This window comes from Fundulus heteroclitus, unplaced genomic scaffold (assembly GCF_011125445.2).
Source record: "Fundulus heteroclitus isolate FHET01 unplaced genomic scaffold, MU-UCD_Fhet_4.1 scaffold_201, whole genome shotgun sequence".
Lineage (NCBI taxonomy): Eukaryota > Metazoa > Chordata > Actinopteri > Cyprinodontiformes > Fundulidae > Fundulus > Fundulus heteroclitus.
Window position 1 is genome coordinate 27425 of NW_023396613.1, and position 22007 is coordinate 49431.

At 38.9% G+C, this 22007-nt stretch overlaps 1 protein-coding gene across 1 annotated transcript in view; it reads left to right on the top strand.

The window, feature by feature from the left end:
• itga11a (integrin, alpha 11a) overlaps nucleotides 1-21797 on the top strand; it is a gene marked incomplete at its 5' end in the record, with an annotated part of 43199 nt that extends 21402 nt beyond the window's left edge. The window contains 16 exon segments of the mRNA XM_036129685.1: nucleotides 2468-2598; nucleotides 2781-2947; nucleotides 4701-4840; nucleotides 5913-6023; nucleotides 6109-6194; nucleotides 6986-7196; nucleotides 7277-7375; nucleotides 15940-16016; nucleotides 16145-16228; nucleotides 16385-16475; nucleotides 16607-16720; nucleotides 17670-17753; nucleotides 17847-17957; nucleotides 18091-18186; nucleotides 19354-19467; nucleotides 20458-21797. Coding sequence (XP_035985578.1) covers nucleotides 2468-2598; nucleotides 2781-2947; nucleotides 4701-4840; nucleotides 5913-6023; nucleotides 6109-6194; nucleotides 6986-7196; nucleotides 7277-7375; nucleotides 15940-16016; nucleotides 16145-16228; nucleotides 16385-16475; nucleotides 16607-16720; nucleotides 17670-17753; nucleotides 17847-17957; nucleotides 18091-18186; nucleotides 19354-19467; nucleotides 20458-20535 — 1794 coding nt within the window.
• Nucleotides 21798-22007: the final 210 nt, after the last annotated feature.

Below are 22007 nucleotides of genomic sequence, written 5' to 3' on the forward strand. Positions count from 1 at the left end.
ATATATATATATATATATATATATATATATATATATATATATATATATATATACATATATATATATATATATACATATATATACTGTACATCGCTGTCGTTCTTTTTAAGTATATGCTAACTCACTGTGGTTGGAAGCCACGAATTATTACGTGATGACTCAGCTGAATATCTGTCTGTTGAGATCATTTGCAAACAACCACAAGGCCTGGAGAGCACAAGAACATGCCAAGCTGCCACAACATCCAAAGGTTTACCCTGTTCTTGGGGGAGTTTGAGTCAAGTGACTTGTCATTTGCCGCGGCTTTGGTGGATTGATGCAACTGGCATTGTTAAACCAAGCTAACCTCACATAGAAACACAGGCATTCTTTGGCTGAAAGAATAGCAGCAGATGTAAGAACGGCCTTATGAAACTGTTGATGGTAGAGTCAGTGATCTTTCCGGAAATGCAAATAAAAAATGCACAAGTCCCTTTTTGAATAACTGTGCTTGCACATAAGCATCCTACCCGCTCTTCCACTCCTCGAGAGGATCGCATGAAGAAATTTCCCAAATCCACTCTGTACTTATTTCTTTCTACTGAGGCCTTCATCTTCTTCTCAAAAACTTGTACACGGCCATTTGTCAAAATATATGGTGAGAGCAGTGGAGCTACAATGAACGGCTAACACCAAAGCTAACCGGATACATAAACAATCGGAGTGCGCGTGCTAAGCCAGCAAGAGGAAACTAGGAAGGAACGAGCACGCACAGTTGCGTTCTGTCAGCGCGTCAGAATGATTGGCATATGGGACAACCAATAGTAAGGCGATACCCCCAGAACTTGAGGGACAGAGGACGGCGTGGGCAGGACCAAAACTCTGAGGAATCTTTCATTCCTCAATTTTTCCCATTGGTCTAAATGGCAGGGATTGATCAGAGTTTTTACAGTCCTGCAGCTCTCACAGAGGTCTAGTTTTTTAACCTCCTTTTTCTGAAAACATAATGTATTAACTACTGTCAGGATGGAAAGACCATTTCACCCAGTATAACAAAATGTTTTCTGAACAGGATTTCCAACTATAGCTTAAATATGCCCTTACATAGCCCTATGTTGCACTGATATGAACATTTTCCATTTGGTTTGTTTTAAACCGCTGCTGTCCTCTAAAACAGGTGGTTTAGGACTGACTAATAACACAACAGAAACATGCATCAAGAAACAAAACCTGCTAAAGCCTTTAGAGCAAAACAAGCTATAGAGAACAATTTTGTAACAATTTATACCACTAATACTTGGGTCATACTATTTTGCTTCTGCTTTGCATCTCTATGACTTAATAAAGAAAAAGCAGCTTGAAGTAAATAATGCTCATTGCTTTTTAAGGATCTGCTGGTGGGGCATACATTAAGTGTGGTCTGGAGCTAAGCCAAGGCTGTGCTGTTTAAAAACTGTGTGGCGTTTGTGTCCCAACCTAAAAAATACCAGCTATACCAGGCTTCACAGACAGTAAATTTACACAGGCTCACTAAAAACAGCATCAATCTAATAACATCCCTTTATCTCATGATACAATATGCAGCAGAGGCTCTGTCTGCCGTGATACAGATTCACTCATCTTGGGATGACAGATGCTTGGAGTGGCTGGTACAGCGGGGATGGTGGGCTCATTTTGATATTATTTAAGTTAATCATCATTTTCTCACTTGAGGCTCTTATTGACATATGAGGATTTAAGTATGAAAAAGACGGATAAGGACATCGTGGGGAAAAATGAACCGCCCACTGCAAATTTTACATCCTACACCTGAGACATAATATACAAATATATCTATATCACTGCCTTTATGTTTGGAAAATATCTCTCTGATTGTAAAGGAGGCATTGACTATTAAAATAAACAGACAAAATAGTAAAACTCCACTGGGTACTGCATAATGGCTGCTTTTTGTCACTGTTAAATAGCTGAAATTTTAAATAGAGGCTAATGGCCACAGGTCTAAATAGACGTTCATAAATAATTGCAATGTACTGCCCAGGGTAAGTTCTAGAAAAACCTATTCCATAGGAAACCAGTCAAGCACAAAGATTAGATGTAATATTGCATGAATTAGAACCAGTATATTGTGCAGAACATACCAAGTGAAATTATTCAGAATAACATTTGCAGGAAAGGGGTCAATTATACAGAGCTAAGTATTCAAAATATGCAAAAATATTTAATTTCTGAATTTTTAATTATTTCAAATGTTTTTATTTAACAACTGCTATTCTTTGTAACTAAAAAACATTATTCTAAAGTAGTAATGTGGCGCAGGATTTTCAAAGAAATAACACTGCAGCAAATCATTTTTAATAATTTATGTTAATTATTGTTACTTTACACAACGCACAGAAAATTTGTTTTTTGTTCATTTGTCCATTTTGTTGTAAAGTGGTGCGGTGATGATTCTGCACACATTCTTCATCTCTTCTCCGTCCTCCAGAGAATAGCAGCTTCAGACTTGGCTCCAGGCCTGCAGTACTTTGGCCGCAGTATACATGGCACCATGGACATGAATGACGACGGTTTAGTGGACCTGGCAGTGGGCTCCCTCGGAGCTGCCGTTCTCCTCTGGTCAGTATCTCTCGGGATATAACTCTGCAGGTGCAATTGTTCTTTGATGCTAAACTCGCCAGAAAATATTGATGACAGAAACATGAGTGAACTTATGCGAAGGGTTCTGGTTTTCGGAAACACTGTTTAGTCTCACAGCTTCTGCCTCGGCCTCATCTGTTCCACTTATGTGCCCCTCGCAGGTCAAAAAGTGTTGTGCGGATATATACCAATGTCAGATTTGAGCCCAGTAAGATTAACATCTTTGTGAAAGACTGTCAGCGAGGTGGCAAAGACGTGACCTGCATGTCAGCTATCGTGTGCTTCAACATCACCGCCAGGACAGCCGTTCCTCCCACACAGGAAATAGGTAAGCCAACAGAAACAATCATCTGCAGGGATAGCATCTGCAGAGTTTCCTACTGCAAACCTTCTTCTTACTCATATGGTTTGTCCAAGCTGATTGAGATCCTGTTTTATCATTTATATATTTATTTATTGTAATTTAGAAAGTCAGAAACCCATCGGTAAGTTCAATATATACTGTATGTTATGTCAAAATAACCATGAGAATTGTAAGGCCGGTTATTCTTTTATCTGCTTTGGAATCAGGATATGCACCGTAGTTTATAATTCAAATAGGACGCTGTTAAAGTGAGAAGAAAAATCAATCAGAATATGGGTTTTTAATGTACTGCTAAACTCTTTAGCGTGCGGGGGTTTGTGAAAACTGTACTGGCCGTTCTATTCAAAGAACAGGTTTTTATTAGCATGAAGAGATTATGGTCTGTCAGCCTCTTCTCTGCCAAAATGAAAGCTGCTGCTGTGAAAACTGCTGCGTTTGCATAATTCTGCCACAATCAGAAATCTCTTTTATTGTGAAAAACCTGCGTCTCCAATTCTTTCTGCTCAGAGGAAAAAAACAACGACAAGACCAACAGGATATTAAGCCAACAGAAGACTCACATGAAACAGTATTTCTATGCATACGGTTTTGAGGGAGGGAGAGGGTTTGTATTTATTTATTTGTAAAAGTGACAATGCATATTAATGAACACAATGCATAAATGCAAACTTATACCCAGAGCTCAATTTTCGTCTGCAGTCCCTCGGCGTGCAAAGACAGCAACACAAAACATCACAGCACAGAGACAAAACATCATACTGAGACCTAAAAAATGTATAAGCATCATTACTTGAGGCAATAAAAAAAATCATGATTGCCCAAAATTGTTAAAATGGAAAATAAAATACTAAAATGTAACATAATCTACAAAACATCCACACGGTGATGCCAGTGCATATGATTATAATCAGGTTCTACTTTATCACTTGACGTTGATCGAATAAATACAAGTTCATAAAATGTTCTGAGTTAACCTTTTGACCCTGTGTGATCTTTAAGTTCTCTGTGCCAGAGCAGAGAAGAGGAAGAGAAAGAGGAGTTTTCTTGCCCTTCACGGCTGAATGCTGCAGAGCACATTTATTTGATTTTCCCTTCGTCATGTCTGCAGAGTAATGCGTGACAGATGTGCTGGTGATCGTGAGGTTCCTGCGGCCTTACGGATTTTTCTTCCGTCTCGATCAAGTTAACCTTATTTAAACGAATATCAGTTTACAATAATTCTGAGCAATTCTTAATTTTTAGCAGAAATACTCAGAACTTGACTTTATTTCAAAAGAGAAATCAGCTCTGTGGCCCTTAAACCTTTAAAGATAAATTTGCAAGGTAAAAACAGAAGTTCAACTTATCTCCCCACATGTGTTTGCTTTCTGCATTAAGATTCCTGCTGTTTTCCAACCCTTCTTTTGACCTCAAACGTAACGCATTCATAATTTTAAACTCCACAGATTTTTCATTATTCAACGACAACATAAGACCATCAATAAATAACATTTAATACAATGTTTTGGGGAAGGCTTATTTCGAAGCCACAGAGTTGGGAGACTCAAATGGGATGGTTACACATTCATCAAATGTTCAAAGCCAGGGAATATTTTATTGCGCTACCGCAGTGATGTCATTGCCCATACGTTCTAATTCACGAATCAAAATGTCTATGAATAAGAAAACATTTATTTGCAGAAATGGTGATTCCTAATCCTGTCTCTGGTCAAAACAGGGATCAGGTACAATGTGTCCATTTTGGAGAGGCGTTTTAATCCTCGGGCCGTCTTGGATCATCCAAACAAGATGCAGCCTCAAAACCTGACGCTCCTTCCTGGAGAAGAGGCCTGCGAACACATCTACTTCCACGTCATGGTGAGGCTCATCCTGCGGGAAGGCCAAGGTCACATGCAAGCATGAAGCCAGAATTTTGGTTATGTCTGAATTTGTATGTTTTATTTTTATTTGTTAATACTGCATGTTGAAAAATCATGCAGTATTATTGATATACATGAAAGTAAACAAAAATCATAATCCCACGATTAATGTGTCATACACAGAAGATTCTACGGAGCCCTCTAGGGGACGTGGGGATTTTTTTCTTTTTTGCGTTACCTCGCAATACTTTTATGTTCATCCGCAAAAACTTTTGCGTTCCCATCGCAAAGTGCATGTTTCCGAAAAGTGCATGCCTGCCGAGATATGAATCCCCTGTGGCAGGAGCGTGCCTCACTCTGTACAACTGAATATCGACGAGGAAAAGGGATTAAATATTTTAACCAACGCAGTTACTTGTTCTTAAAATAATGATATCAAAATGTTTTAATATACCTCTTGTGGGAAAAACTGTGGTTATTTGTCAGATTAATTTACAAAATTACGGGTTTTATGAACAACATTAAATCCAAAGATTTTGTCCGAGGTACGGCTGATTTTTTTGTTGTGGTCTTTTGTCATTCACACACAACAATAAACCGTGAGAGCCGACGTGAGTTTTGAAACTGCAAAGCTTTGTCTTAAGCGGAAGATCAAACGTGCATCTACACAGCACAGCGTTCACAGACCAGTGTGATGCATTCGCGAGCATCAGAAAGCTATGGTGCATTCAGGAGCACGGGACATTTCAATTTACAAGGAAAGAGGCATAAAAACGGAAAAGAACTTAACTCATACAATAATGTGTTTATCCAGAAACAGTGTGAGCTTTCTTACAATACGTAATGCTCTATAATTGTATTTCTGATATTTTTGATTATGCACATCTGCTGGCTTTTTATTCTGAAACATCTAATGTCAAGAGATTGAAAAAAGACATTTTAAACTTTGGCTTTCAGAGAGGGCTATGAAAGTCTGTGGCAAAATGTTGAATCCTTGCAAAGAGTCACCATGACAGACCCTCATTCACTGACTGCTGCTGGAGTGACTTGACCTTCTTATTTATATATAGGAGACCACAGACTACGCAAGACCCATAGTCTTTGCTGTGCAAGTAGGACTGCAAGATCCAGACCAGGTACCAGTTCTCGATGACATCTGGCCTACTCTTGTGAAGACTGAGGTGAGGATACTTTAGGTTGATAAACAGTAATGACACTGAGTCAGTGTAAAATTGCTGATGAAGACTATCCTGTCGTCCTGAGTAGCTGCCCTTCTGGAATGGCTGTGACGAAGATGACCGCTGCATGCCAGATCTGTCACTGCAGAGCACAAACGACCTGATGACTCGAAAGTAGGTACACTCACATTAACCACAGTCCATACAGAGGTGGGTAAAAGTTTTAAAACTGACTGAAATCTGAAAAAAGGTCAGGAAGATCCAAGGTCCTTTCTGTAAGAGGATTCGACTAAGGGACTAGGTTGCCACCAGGGCAGAGCTTCCTTAGGAATGGAAACAAGCCCGTGTGAGTTTTTCTACATGCACAGAGACTTATAGAGGCTTTGTGAAGAAGGGCAGCAAGGAATCCACTTCTCTATAAGAAAATATTCTGCAGAAAGCTGCTGGATTTGACAGCAGACGACTTGGGGAAAGTTGTTTTCTCGGACAAAGTACCCTTCAGAGTGTTTGCAACATCTGGGGGAAAAGAAGAAACAAAAAACACTTTCACCATTCTTGTGTCACAGCATTAGTGAACCAACTTGAGAGCATTCATGCGTAGGGTTCTTCCATAAATAAATGAGACCTAAACAGTCCACAAGAGCACCTTTGCTCAATAATCCAGCAAACAGTTTAGCGATTAACAATAATTTTTACATCAAGAAAGATTTTAAGGAAGAGTGATACTGAAGTGATTGTGACAAACTTTCCTAGACCTATAAAAGCTAGAATGGGTCACAAGTCTTGATATGGCTCAGAAATAAAGTACAACAGTATTCTGACAAAAATATTTAACATCACAGAAGCGGTAAAGTATGTAAAGAAAATGTTTTTAGCCACAAATGTGAGTACAAAACAGCAGGCAGGTCCTATTCTCACATAAATACACTAATTGAACTTTGGCTTGTGTTCTCACTATCTCCCAGACAGTTCTGTGCTCGTCCCGTGCAGTCTCGTGGCGTTTTCTGCCGCCATCAGGGCGGAGCAGGAGCAGGGGGAGCGCTGCGGGTGATTGAGGGAAACAAGAGAAGGATGGTGGTGGATGTCAAAATGGAGAACAAAGGAGAAAATGCCTACAACGCTCTGGTCAATATCACATACTCGCCCAATCTGCTCTTCTCAAGCCTTATAGTCAAGGTACGTCTGTCATCTCGTCTGTAATTTTGACTTTTTGTTTGACAGTAAAGCCTAAACATGGTTGTTATTTCTGGCTTCAGGACACTTCAGAAATAAGAATCGAGTGTAACACGGAGGACAAGAAGAGAAATGAGAGGATCTGTAACGTTAGTGCACCATTCATGAGAGCGAAATCACAGGTGAGATAAACACATTACCAATTACCCTGAGATTGCATTCTTATTCTATAGAAATGAAAATAAAAAACAAAGAAAATAATAATTTTGGAAGAGATGATGACTGAATCCCTTGAACTTCATATTTGCCCTCTTTGTTCAGATGATTAACTCAACATTTGAATTAAATTCGTTTGCTGCATATATATATATATATATATATATATATATATATATATATATATATATATATATATATATATATATATATATATATATATATACATATATATATATATATATATATATATATATATATATATGAGACAATGTGATCATTTTTGTTCGATCAGATTTCGAGGGTCCAGAGCCTTAGTCGTAGCTTTTAGACACCAACATTTTCTTTTCTTTGCATCTGATTTAACAGCTTGCTCAAACCAAAACAGGACTTTCAAGATTACGATCGGCGTCCTTATCTGAATGTGTATCCAGTGTGGATTTAAGTGGGATTCATTTATAGGCCTGTGAGTAGATAATATCCCCTCACAAGCCCCTTAAATGGCTGAAACACAATACCTTTTTCTCCCTGATCTTCTTTATTCTGAAGAATTTAGTTTTAGCTGCTTGAACTGTAAATCTGAAAGTTCAAGCAGAAACCGAAGGAGTTCTTGGTATACATGAAAGTAAACAAAAATCTTTCACCTCGGATATTAAAAAGGCTATACATTGAAGTTTTGGTTAAGGCTTTAGAGAGGAAGACTTGTTTTTAAACATTCCTTAGAATCAGGTAACAGCATTTGCTTTTTATCCAGTCAAGAATGAGCCTCCAGTTTTTAAAAAGTCCCTGACAATGATTTCTAAGGCTAGTTTTGCTGAAGGGGTATTTAGTCTTACCAAAAAGGGTCTAAGTTAAGTCGTTATGACCAGTAATACCTTGCCTGTAGAAGGTTGAAAAATGTGAATTTTTCAGCAAAAATAAGATGATTTCTGCTCTTTTGAAACTACTAGGTTCTCAAAAATGTCAAGGTTGATTTACTTGAGCCTGCTTCATAAACGTTTAAACTGTAACCATGTTCACTTTAGATGACTATGAAAAGAAAAGGTGGTCGTTATTTAAATAAAAATAGGTGTAAGTAACAGTTTATGATCTTCCAGTGCAAAATCAGCAAAATGGTTCGTTAACTGCATCTTGACCTGAGCTAAACAGCAGTATAACAGAAATGTGAAAGTTTAAAGATTCAAAAAGTGGGTTTTTCATTAAACTTCTGTGATTTCCATTCTGGATTGGTGGAGTTTTTTTTCCACCTTGCAGCTCCAGTCTCAAAACCAGTGTTAGCCAGTTACACAGTTTAATGAACCTTTAAACATTTTTCACATTTTCACAGGGTTATTTACAAAGTAGCTGATAAGGTAGGAGGCAGTGCGCAACCAAAAATCCTTCCTGTTCAAAATATGTAGTCAACATGAGTGTGTAAAGTGTTTCAAAGGTAGAAACAAAGCTGATTCAACATTAAGAGAAAGCTTTTTTCTTTCTTTTTTTTTTACTAATGTTAACACTGGCTTACATTTCTATTAGTCTCACTTACTGGAAACACTTTACACAGAGTAGACAGTAGCAAAAAACAATTTGTGCAAACCTCAAAGAACTGAAGTAATAATGGGATGAAAAGCAAACCAAAATGTACAACAAAAGAGACTTTTAAATTCACACAGAAAATAACTAATTCAGGTAAATGCTGCTAAAGGTGGTTGTACAAGCTATAAAACTCTAGGTTTGGCTTAGTCTTTTTATAATTTGCTTTTTCTTCATGGAGTTCCCATATTCTGCCCATGCATGGGCAGTTCCAATTCTTCCTTGGGCTCAAAAGTATGCATGTTAGACTGTAAGCGTTCCCGTGAAGGGTTCTGTCCCGTGTGTCTCTGCATTGATGAACTGGTCGACCCATTGATCTCTGGAGACAGGCAACCAATCCTCTGTGGCGCTACAAGGACCAACCTAGTATGGAAAAGTCTTGGATGGATGACGTCTTTTTTATATACTAAATGACAGTGTGAAATCTCTTGGCCATGTTTCTACACTTTGGATCAGATTTAACTAACTGCATAACTTGACCTGGTTTCTTTAGAGAAAACCTTTTGATCTTGAATACTTAGAAGATCTTGTGAACGGGTTAAACGAAGCAGAGAAATTTTTCTCTGCTTTTGTATCTGGTGCACCAGGTGAAATGGAGAGAAAGGGGCTGAGATCTCATTTTTCCGTCATCTGTTTCTTATTTTTACAATCAATTCTGCATTTTTCCAAGCCTTTCCACTGGGCTGTAAAGCCAGCAATATTTACAGGACTCTGCACTGTTCAGTGTTCTTTTTTTTATTGAAGAGATTTAACTTTATTGTTTAGAAGGTGATGTTCGGATGAACCTAGATAAGGATGACATCAGTCTTTCATCTCACTGTTCAAATAAGGACACTTAAACTCTTTTTTTTCCATTCAAAAGCCATCTTTCCTGCTCATGTGCTGACAACAGTCTGCCTTGCTTTCCATGTTCACACAAAGTTTTTCTAGTAGAAAAGGAGCTTTAACCATGTATTTATAGGAAACAATACTCATCGCCTGGACAACAAAACATCGAGCATTTCTCCGCCAGGCTCTCCAATAGCTGAACCAGGAGCACTCGGCCACCCTTTAAATCTCCGAGAGTGATTCATACCCGCTCATTCGGCCTGAACAGCATCCAGAGCCACAAAGTTGGACTACTCTGGTCAAGTTCCTTTTAAAAATGTGGTGAATGTTAAACAAGGATGATTGTACACCTGGACAACGGCCAAACCAGTCCAAACCGCTCTCTTACTGAATGAAAATAGGAACTTTGAGGCAAGATTTTTTTCCCCCCGTTTTTTAAGGAAAAAGCCAGTTTTCGCCTTTTTCTGTTGCTTTTCTCCAGTCCAGGATAAAAATGTGCTGTAAATCTAATTTGTTCACGTCTTGGTGGCGGTCCTGGTCAGCATGTGTTTGATTGACTTTGTTTTTCTGTATGTTTTGCAGTTATTGGTGGCCATTAGTTTTTGTCTCATCTTCACGTTTCCTCCCAGTTTATTTGCCCAATGAGGTGACCGTTTCAGTTTTCCCTCTTTCACCAGGATTCATCACAACCCAGTTCAGCCTTCAAAGACATTTCAGAGACATTTTAGTTGGAGAAATGAAACTTCACAGAAGGAGACTAGTCAAAAAGAGGAATTTGACCTTGATGGTTGACATTTTAGGGAGATTGCTCAGATGCGGTGAGAAAACACCATGGACATGGAAAAAGAAGGCATACATCTTATGAAGTTCATGTTGTTTTAATGATTTGACAATTGTGGATCTCCACTTTAAGTTTATGTTTAAGGATAAATAAAATCCAGTTTGCACATCAATAAATCATTCACTGTAGTAGTGCAAAAGGTTTAGTATGCCTTGAAAGTTTGCATGATTTGTCCCATTACAACCTCAGACATCATTGTATTTTCATGTGTTTTAAGTCATAAACTAACACCAAATTAGTGCACAGTTGGCACATGGCTTTCGTTTCTCTTGCATATACAAATTTGACGTGCGGTATGTCTGCATATTCTGCCCCATTACTATGATACCCCTAGCGACGAAATGATTGCTGAAGTCATCCAACTGGTAAACAGAGTCATGTCTTTCCACGTATAATTTGTGTTGGAGATTAGTAAAAAAAAAAAAAAAAATAGCATAATCTAATAGTTGATAAACACTGACTCACACTGGTGCGCAACACTCCTGGTTGATACCAAAGGATGTTTATTTTTCAGGATGGCCTAGTCAAAGCCCAGCCATCAGTCCAATTGATAATTTGTGGCAAGATTTAAAAATCTTCTTTCACAGATTCCTTTCATTCAGTACATTTATTTAGATTGAGGTATTTTACTAAGAAAGATCGACAACAATTAAATTTTCTGGATATGTGTATGTATGTCTATAGCTACGCAGTTAAAATATCATGAGACTACAGATGCTGCAGAAAGCAGCTACTGGGAAACAACAGGTAACTTAGTGACGCTGAAGATGTTACAGATGTGGCATCGGGGTAGAATGGACGTGTGGATAAAAGCTGGAGCCATGCTATTTCAGAGGGTAACAGTGACACATATCACAGAGACGACATGGGAGGGATCGACCACTCCTCCATGGACCTGTCCTTGCTGATTCCTTTAAGCTCATGTAACTGAGAGTTTGGAACTATCTCTCTTCCTGATCTTCCAATTTCCTGCATCGTGATCAATATAGAAGTCCAGTACTGAAGCTGTACCACTCCTTCTGGCTTGTTAGATTAAATATGTTAAAGTAGTTTTTGTTTCAAGAGTCATTGCCTACTTAAGAGGTCAACAATAGAGGAAGACATCCTCTCCAGGGTAAAGAACTGGGAGGACTGCAACAGAGTGCGGTTAATTCTTTACACCCCCTATATACACAAACACACACACACACACACACACATATATATATATATATATATATATATATATATATATATATATATATATATATATATATATATATATATATATATATATATATATATATATATATATATACATGTATATACATATTAGACTGTGCATCATGGCACTGGGGAGCAAACAGGGGTTCAGGGTCTTGCTCAGGGACCCAGAGTGCAGGCAGTGGGGATCAAACCAGGTACTTGCAAACTTCTCAGATCGCAAGCACACTGCTCTAACAACTAGGCCAACACCTCCTCAAGCATATTGTGCTGGAAAAAATAGCTTTTGGCAGGTTGTTAAAATTTGGACTGATTTTCACAACATTTGGCGAGTTTTTAGAAATAATTAGAGTTAGGGTTAGAAAGAACTTCTGCATTTCTGCAGTCATTAACTTATTTATAAATGTCTATATTTTGTCAAACCTGACATCTCCAATGATCATTGTTGGCGCCACTGTGAAATGCTGCTGGTCACTGTCACCTGAAAACGCCCCAAACAGGGTATCAACTTGTTTCACAGCTGCCTCTGTGTATGAAATAGAAATGTTAGATTGATCGATAGATGGAGATGGAGAATAAGAGAGAGAAATTAATGCTTTTTTTTAATTCAATTCAATGTACAACTCATATTGGTAGGCTTTTAATAAATAAATAAAAAATTCAGTTGCTATGATGACAGGAATCTTTGTGTGTAGCTTACTTGTAAGTTTCCTGGTTGCACATTTTCAGGGAAAACTGTAACATTTTTATTTGCTTTAGTGCAGTTGTGTGCTAATGGTGTTTCTTATTGTGTGTAATAGTAATACGCTTTTAACATGAGTTCAAGACAGGTTGAGAATTGGGCCGGTATTTTGTTGAGTTGGTGCGGGTTTTACGTTGTGTTTGGGCACAGATCTGGCAACCCTGGTTTTTGTCCATCACATAAAACTCCAATTCAGTTTATGAATGTTTGTGCTTGCAGCATGACAATAAGTGAAAGGTTGTTTATGTTGTATGCAGCACTTTGAATGTTTTCCTTGAAAGAAAATGTGTTTTATTATATGTTTTAAAATCTCTTAAGAATGTTGTAATCCATTCATTTAATCCTGACCAAAGTTTTTTGAACAGCACATATTATTGCCTCGTCATAGTAAGATATACACCCTTCATTGTTGTCCGTTTGAGGGCGACTGGTACCCATTTTCAGCAGACAATGAGTGAAAAGCAGGTTACAACATGGGCGGAGTCCGTCACAGCACTAACAGAGGCAAGCGAGACAAACAAACATTGCCAGGGGCCATTTTAAAGTCTCCAATTAATAAAACTAGCATGTTTTCGGGCTGTGGGAGGAAGCTAGAGTAGCTGTAAAAACGGCATGCGTGCACAGGGGACACAATCTTTGCAGGAGAAACACAGAAATTCCACACAGAAAGGCCTCCGCTGGAATTTGAACCCAGAACCGTCTCAATGCGAGTCAACAGTTCAACATGGTTGCATCCCCCTTTTTCCACTGAGCAATATTGCCGCAAAAACCTGCTCTGCCAAACGAACTTGGATTTGGTATATTTTCAAAGATTTAACTTTAGAAATGAGAAGGAATTGTGTCAGTTACAAACTTTATGTGCTGCAAGCTAAACAAAGTGATTATAAATGTGATTTTAGGTTGTTTCTTTGAAAAACTACTTGTTCTTTGTATACCAAGTACATTGGGCCTGTCATGCACTTCCTATGAAAACGGTAGGTAAGTATTTGTTGCAAAACTGGCAGCTACAGTCCAAAAGGAAAGTTTGAGAGAACTTAAGGACGATTCCTCAAGTTGATTAAAAAAATTGAGAGAAGCATTCTTTTGACAAATTAAGAAATTAGCATAGATCAAAATATGTGCAATATTTCACATATGGAAACATGTCACAACTATATATTATTTATGCATTCATGTTTTCTGAACCAGTCCCTTAGTTGGGCTGGTTTCCTCTTTTTCTACTTACTCTTCTTTTTTCATTTTCTCTTAAAATCTGGTGTTTGTGAATGTAATGGCTAATGACTGATGTGGTTTAGGGACGCAGGCAGCTTGTACAGACCTGAAGCATGAGGAAGAGTTTCATGCGCAATGAGAATTTCTAAGTACAGCAATTGTGGCACAACAACATCTTCTAGCCTCAGGAAATCACTTCTTCCGAATCATTAACCTTTACAAGCTTTGTTTTTTTTTTCACTAAACTTGTTTGTTTCGTTTCAGTTTTTATGAAGAAACATAACTCACTTATATTGAAAATATTCCAAGTTGTAGTGTGCTCATTGGATTTGTTTGGTCTTGATTAAATACAGTAAGGTCACCATCTTTATGTTGGATCTGTGGTTTATCTCGCATGAGCCTCTCCATGGAGGAGGGACGCTACGGTAATCTTGTTATGAATTCCTCTGTGGTCAGACAGGATCCATCAGGATTTCATTACGGCGCAGAGGATTGTAAACAATGCTCAACCCGGCTCTGCTCTGCTTTATGTGCGCTCTGTTGCCGTACGAACCCCCTCCCCTTGTCAGTGTTTGTTTCATTCTGTCTTTGTTCGTCAAACTTATACCGATTATCTATTCACTCAGGCTCACTTTTTTCACATTAGTGCTGCTCTGTTTCTATTTCATCCTTGTACAAGTTTTAAATTGCCCTGAACTAAAGGGATGTTCCCCTGCTCTCTTTAAGTAGCACCAACTGTGTAAGCAACTGCCTGGGGTTAAATCCAGTGAATACAGAAGGTTATTCTAGTCTTTATCTTAAATCCCTTCTTCAGAGCCTTTACTGCTAGGGAGCACAGATCCGTATAACAGCTCGTGGAGTAATTTCTGACTTACAGGAGCATCTCACTTAATCGGTATATCATCAGAAAGTCCATTTTCAGTGATTTTATTCCAAAAGTAAAAGTCGTAGACAGCAAGACTTCTAGAATACAGAAAGAGAGAAACTTTCAAGCATTCATCTCTTTAATTATTATGGTGTTGCTGATGGAAAATCTGAATACCAAAAAGGACCAATAAAAAAGATTTCAACACATGAATGAAATGTTGTTTTGGCCTGCACAGCCATGTGGAAGACTGCTTCTCCAGCAGATAGTCATGGATGTCTTCCACAAGGAGGGTATCCACAAAGGGTCATTGTGATTGAAGCTGGTTCTTCATGGACAGCTGTATGAAAGCATGTTGAGCGGAAGGGAAAAGAGTGTGGCGAAGCTAAGCCTAGACCAGAGTTTGGTTTAGATTCATAAGTCATGGGGTGCAGTCTGCGTATCAAGAACACCCACATGCAGGCTTATCCAGGACGTGGGCTACAACGCTTGCATTCCTTGAGTTAAGCCAATCCTAAAACAAAGACATCTAGAAACAAAAATAAAATGCATATTTCATTTGGTACTCATGGTCCCACAATCTGTGGAGAGGCACAGAATCCCAGCGGAGCTCCAGTGTAACGCTTCCACAGTCGGTGTTGATTCTGGGAGCCAGGTCATGCGCTGGTGTTGGTCCAACGTGTCGGTCCACTATCTAGTCCAAAGTCAGCAGTGTTGTCTGCCACAAAATGTTCAAGCATTTAATGTTTCTCTTACCAGGCAAGGTTTATAGGGATGCTAAATTCATTTTCCAGCAGGACTTGGCACCTGCCTACAATGCCAATAAATGACCACGGTATCACTGTGCTTGAATTGACTGCCTGATCTGGAGAGAATCTCTGGAGCGATGTCAAGCATGGGCTTCCTCAGCAGAGCCACAGGCTGGTCGCCTCCATGCCACACCACATTTATATAGGAATTCATGTAAAAAGAGATCTAACCAGCCAACATTTCTGTACTCCTACATTTTCTATTGGAATTCTGCAATATTACAACAACCTAAGAAAATAGATTTCGGTACTTATTAGCTATAAGCCAAAAATCATCAATGTGACAAACAAATGCCTAAAATGCATCATGGCGTAACAAATCTATGTACGATTTCCACTTTCTGAATGGAAATATGATATGAATTAACTTTTCGACTTTCTACTTCAGTGAGATGCACCATTGTATGTATAGTGTTTTAAAAATAGTAATGATGTTTGTTTTCCTCTTGGCACAGGTCTTGTTCCGCCTGGAGTTTGAGTTCAGTCGCACCGTCTTCCTGGATCACCTCAGAGTTCTCCTGCAGGCCAGCAGGTCTGAACGTCCTTTTACAAATATACCTACAAGAGAAAATACACCTTCATTTGTGTGACAGATCCTTTCTAAATGGTGTATCCAAATTCATGAAAGATAAGCTTTTAATATTATTCCTCTCTCCTCAGTGATGGCGAAGAAGTGAACACAGCTGATAATTTTGATGATATCTATTACTTACTGAGATATGAGGGAGACCTCCTCTTTACCAGGTTTGTCAGCATCTTAGCAAAAAGATAACATTGTTTATTGACTTTTTTTAAGCAGCTGTAAACTTGGAAAATACAGACTAGACATTCCATTTCGAGTAGAAATGGAATGTTAAAAATGTTGAAACCTGTGTTTATTTTTACTCTTTGCTTTAAAAGGGACTCTGATCCAATCCGCTACGAGATCAAATCGGAGCTCTCCCTGGAGGAGCCTGGTGTTATCGGACCTCCTTTTAACTTCACTTTCCAGGTTAGAAGGGGCTTTTATCGTCTCTTTGTTTTTAATGTACCATACTGGAAAACACAGCCTGGATATAATTTACAGCATTCATCTCTCTCTCTCTCTCTGCTTCTGTCTGCCTCTGCGTGTGTGGCTCTCAGATCCAGAACCTTGGATATTTCCCAGTTAGAGATCTGCAGCTGAACATTGAGATCCCCGAGATGACAAAAAATGGGAACCAGCTCCTGCAGATATTTGACTTCCACGTTGATCAGGTGAGTTCGCAATCTGAAACGGAGCCTCGTCAGTTTAAATGAGATTCACATCGCCAGTGCAAATATTTATGCATGATAAGTAAATGGCAAGAACTAATTTGCAATCTGACATTGTTTGTCCACTTAGTTTTCATACTTTGGCAAGAACTACTATAAGGAAAACAGATTATCATTGTATGATCACATGATTTGAGTTATTAGAGGCAGGCACCTTGAAATCTTGAGTCTCACCATAACTGGGTTACTATCTATCCGCATTTCACATTTCGTCAACATGCAGAAATGAGCTCATTGTGAGGGTCAGTTCTGACGTTTCAGGCTGAGATGTCGGCTTTCTTGTTGCCTTGAGACTTCAGGGCTACTATTTTAACACAAGCGTAGGTTCTCAACGTAGGCAACACAGATTTTAAAAAGATTTATATAAGCTGTGAATCAGATACTAGTTTTAGTGTTATTAATTAATTTCAGTTGATCATATTGCATCAGAACAACATGTTAAAGTGTACATTGATATGTTCAACCATGTTTACACAGAACCGACAAAAGAGGATTATCGGAATCAGAAAAAAACATTTTGTTACCTTCCTAAAATAGTGGTCTATCGTTTTGTTTTGTTTTTTGACAAAAATTATCCTTTTGCTTAAATCAACTTACTACTTATTGGTATATTATTTTGTGTTCGTTCTGAAAAACCTGGAAAAAAATTACATAGGCCATTATTTTAGGAAGGTGACGATTTGGAAATTCACGACTCCTTTGGCCAAAAGGCTTGGCTAAGCCAACATCTTTGGCTACGTTACGCGTGATAAAAACAGAAGAATATTTTATTGACTTGCTTGTGTTCAGTTTACTGTATATAAATGGCTCAGGGTATATGTTTATTGTTTATCTAATTCATGTAAGACAGCAGCATATTAAACTGCACCTTTACTTTAACGTCCCGCCTCAGAGAGACGGCACACGCTGTTTACCACCTCAGCATATCGCTCAGAGCAGGGCCTCGCCTGAGGACCTCTCCCGCTTCTCCCGCCTGGTAATGTAAAAAGAAAACAACCGCAGAATCCAGCCACAAATAATAGTTTTTCTTTCAGATTTGTCACAGACCTTATTTTGTTTCTCAACCCAGAACCGATCCAACACACTCACCTTGCCAATCCAGTGCACAGTCAACGTAGCCTCCCACAGAGACATTGGAGTTGGGATCACAGGAGCGCTGAGGATAGACACATTACACGCAGTAAGTTTATTCTAAAATCATGCATCCCTTAAACGGGACAGCAAGTCAGGATTCCTCTTACTGTCTGCGGATTTCCCTCTGGCCTGAGACTTGGTGGTAAAACAGTGACTGCATGCTTTGGTTTCATCTGCAGCTGAAGTTTAAAATCCTGGAAGTGATAACGAGTGCTTCAGTGGAGCTCCCCTCTGCCAGCCCCATGTTCTTACACGAGGAAAAGCCTGTGAGACATGTGAGTCAACAACTGCTGCTGGAAACCGCTTCTGCCCCGAGTTCGACCTGCTTCAAAACTCTGTTCTGGAAAGCATCCGGTCTATGACCATAGCTATTCTCCTTTGGACCTTTTAGTTTGGTCTGTTTCAGAAAAACAGCCTTAAAAATATACATTTTAAGATTATTATTTTTCATTAACACATTTTAGAAACTGACCAATAACTTTATTTTGATACTGTGGCCTATTATTATAAAGGCACAGACTAGGATCGGTAGAACCACACAATGAATGGCCCCGTTTGAGCACACAGTGTTGGCGGTGCTGAGGGACCGAAAGGACCAGCAGCAAATGCTGTTAAAAGTATGAACATAAATGTTAAAATCTGCCGCCATCTACTGGTCACTTAGACTCAATCGTACAGTTTTATGCTGTATTTCCTCATCATGCTCATAAAAGCAGCTAAGCATAATTGTTGTTTTTATTCCCACATAAAAGAGTTAAAGTCAATATTGTTTGGCATACCCGATACATAAATCGTGCAAATTATTAGAATTTAAAAGCCAGTGAACTAAAGGTTTTGGATCCACTGCATTTTTTTCTTTTGTTTTATTTATTTTTACTCTGTGATAAATTATTATAAATTATTTCAACTTTCTAACATTGGAGGTAAGGGAAGACTCCAGAAAATGACCGAAAACTATTTCTATTTAGTAAATACTTAACTTTTGCCTAAGAGGTTTAGCACTTAAATATATGCTGTAAAATCTATTGGATTATCTACAAAAATATCTAAAAGTAAAAAAAAGAAAAAAAAAGAGGAAGAAACCAAGAGAGAAGACTGAGCCCTGCTGGGAATAGGCTGATCCTAATTGTGCTGAAGCCATTAGGCGGCTGCCTCCTCTCCCCTAATCAGATCCACCCACTCGTTTAGACGTCTGCAGGATAAAACACACACATTTTAACACTGAGCTCAACCCTTTTCATGTCACAACCTCACCGCTTATTATTTTTAATGCTGTGCTATCAAACAGACAATTTATTCAAATTCATCGCACCATCCACACAATTGAAAGATATATTTATATCAATTATATTTAGTTTTAACTAAAGCATTAAGACTTTATAGTGTAACTGGATATCTGAGTGTTTAAGAAAAAGTGAAATTTTTCTGCTGTTGTCTGACAGATAATCCTGGAGATAAGGAAGGAGGGGGATTACAGAATCCCTACCTGGATTATTGTTGGCAGCACGCTGGGGGGGCTCTTGTTGTTAGCTCTTCTCAGCCTGGCTCTGTGGAAGGTAAGGTCGTCACTGGATGTAGGAATTTGTTTGGAACGTATCGTCTCATATGCCCACCTTGCATGTTTTCATCAACTTTTTGACTTTTACTTCTGTGCCTTGTGAGGAAAAATTGCCATGTTTACGTGGAATTATGACAGAATGTTCTTACAGGTCCTGCTGTGAGATAAACTGTGGTATAACCAGCGCTTTTTAGCTACAGTTCTACTGAAGTTGTGTTTAATGGGATTTATTTCATTTGTTAATCTAATCATTTCTTGCACTGAGAGAGACTGCATCTTATTTTGTTGTACTTGTGCGCTGGAAATCTGTCTGCTAAATATCTCAAATTACGAGACGCCAGTGACACATTTTGGTTTTTCTGTCTGAGCTTCATGTGCCAAGGCTCTTTGATTTAGACTTAGACTTAGACAACTTTATTTATTATTCTTACAGCATTTGTGAAGTAAAGGCTCAGGCACCTTTGTATCTAGTGACAAATACAATCTTCCTCCATGCGATCAGGAAATTAAGACAATCGCTCAGTTTGTCAGGATAGCATTGAATTGGAAACTGTCATGGTGAAGAATGTCATGTGTAAGAAAATCTTTATTCCTGTGTATTAGTTTTTGTTCTTACCTAAACAAAAATGTCTAGTTATAACTAAGTTTGTGAATTTAGCTTGTATTGAAGCACATACCACATGATATGCTGTCTTCATCTGAAAAACTAGAGGGAAAATGAGAGAGAAACAACCATTTCAATAGAAATGCTTGTACTAGGTTCTCAGAAAGCCTAAAGAACCATGCTCAACACCACCGTATGAGATTTGATGAAGGTCTGACTGGTGGCGGCTGCATCATGCTGTGAGCATCAATAGACCAAAAACATTCCCAAATTTGCTTCAAACCTGATGCCACAGCGAGGTCGGAGCGTATGCATGTAGTGGGCACGCGTATTTCCAACATGAGGTTGTAACTTTTTCCTTTGTCTGACTGATCTTCCGTGCAGCTCGGGTTCTTCCGCAGACAGAAGCGGAAAGACAAGGAGGAGCAGGAGGCCAACGGGAAAGTAGCAGAGGAGCGGTAACGCAGGCTGAGCGAGTCCTGCAGACACCTTTTCCACAGGAGACGAGACACTCAGGGACCACCTCACCTCTCCTACCGCTAGCCAGCCTGGCAGTGGCTGTGTTACACAGACAGGGCATCATCCCCGCTGATGCAAGGCTTATTCAGTGCACTGGACCCGTCCCACGTCACCAGCCTCTGACCCTCGAATCGGCACTGTCGCACTCACTCGGTATTCTTGCACTGGTCCCACTTTTCTCTCTGTATTCCACTGCCTGTGGTGTCGTCCCGCCACAGATCTTGGAGCTGTGGTGAATTTTCTTCTCTTTCTGGCCACATGTAAAAACAAATGGAACTGTTTCTATTCGTTTGGTTCAACAGATTTTTCTGGGGGGCTATTTCCTATTTGTGTATATTTATTTAACATTAATTAATCTTGTTAAAAAAAAAAGTTTTTACCTATGGAAAAACCTCACGGGTGACTCTCCACCCAACGGATGATGCCGCTGTCGAGAGATTATACAGCAATACTCTGCATTGTTTAGTTGTCAGAACTGATGATGATGATGAAGAAGAAGAAAAGAAGATGCATGATGTTCAGCTTTCACATAGGTTTCTTTAGAAAAGGATGCTCCTGAATCTTAAAGGAGCAATAAGCGATAATTCACCCCTATGTCTGTGGACCAAAAGAAGCCGTGTGACGAGCCGCGCCTCTCTCTAGCTGCACTCCAGCTGCCACCCGGCCCCTCCTTTGCTTCCCCCCTAACTATGCTGTGCGCTTCACTTTTTGGAGGAACATTTCAAGTGAGGAAGTCAGTAACTCAACTTTATAATGCTGTTAGTAAGAGAACATTTTGATCTGCTAGGCATGCGCTCCACCATGTTGCTCCAACGCTGCGCTATTCTAACGCTGGCATTTTATGACAGGGAGGGGCTAAACTCTGAGCGGCAGCTGTTCACATGAACGTACGCGCACCAGCCTGGCTACGGAAACGAGAGACTGGAGAACAACATAGAGAGATGCGGTGTGACATTAAACCATAGTCCATCAGATGTAGTACCTTTAGTTCTGCACATGCCTATTTTTTAGTTCTTTCTATCTAAAATTATGAAATGTTGCTTATTGCTCCTTTAAATCCTCAAACAGACACAAGATGCTCTTTAAAACATTTTGATGCACTTTTTTACATTGTACAAAATTAACTTGAATTTGTAAATAACCAAGTGCCTTTTTAAATACCTTTTCAGTATTATGTTTTTTTACAATATTTCCACATTATATATATATATATATATATATATATATATATATATATATATATATATATATATATATTAAGCATAAAAGAAGAAAAACAGCTGTTTGCCACAAACTATTCACAGACGGTTTCATGCCTTTTATTGTGCACTGCATCAGAGCAAAAGGTGTGCATGAAATGCTAAATTATAAGCAGATGCTATGAAGACGATCACAGGAAACACATATGGGTCCAT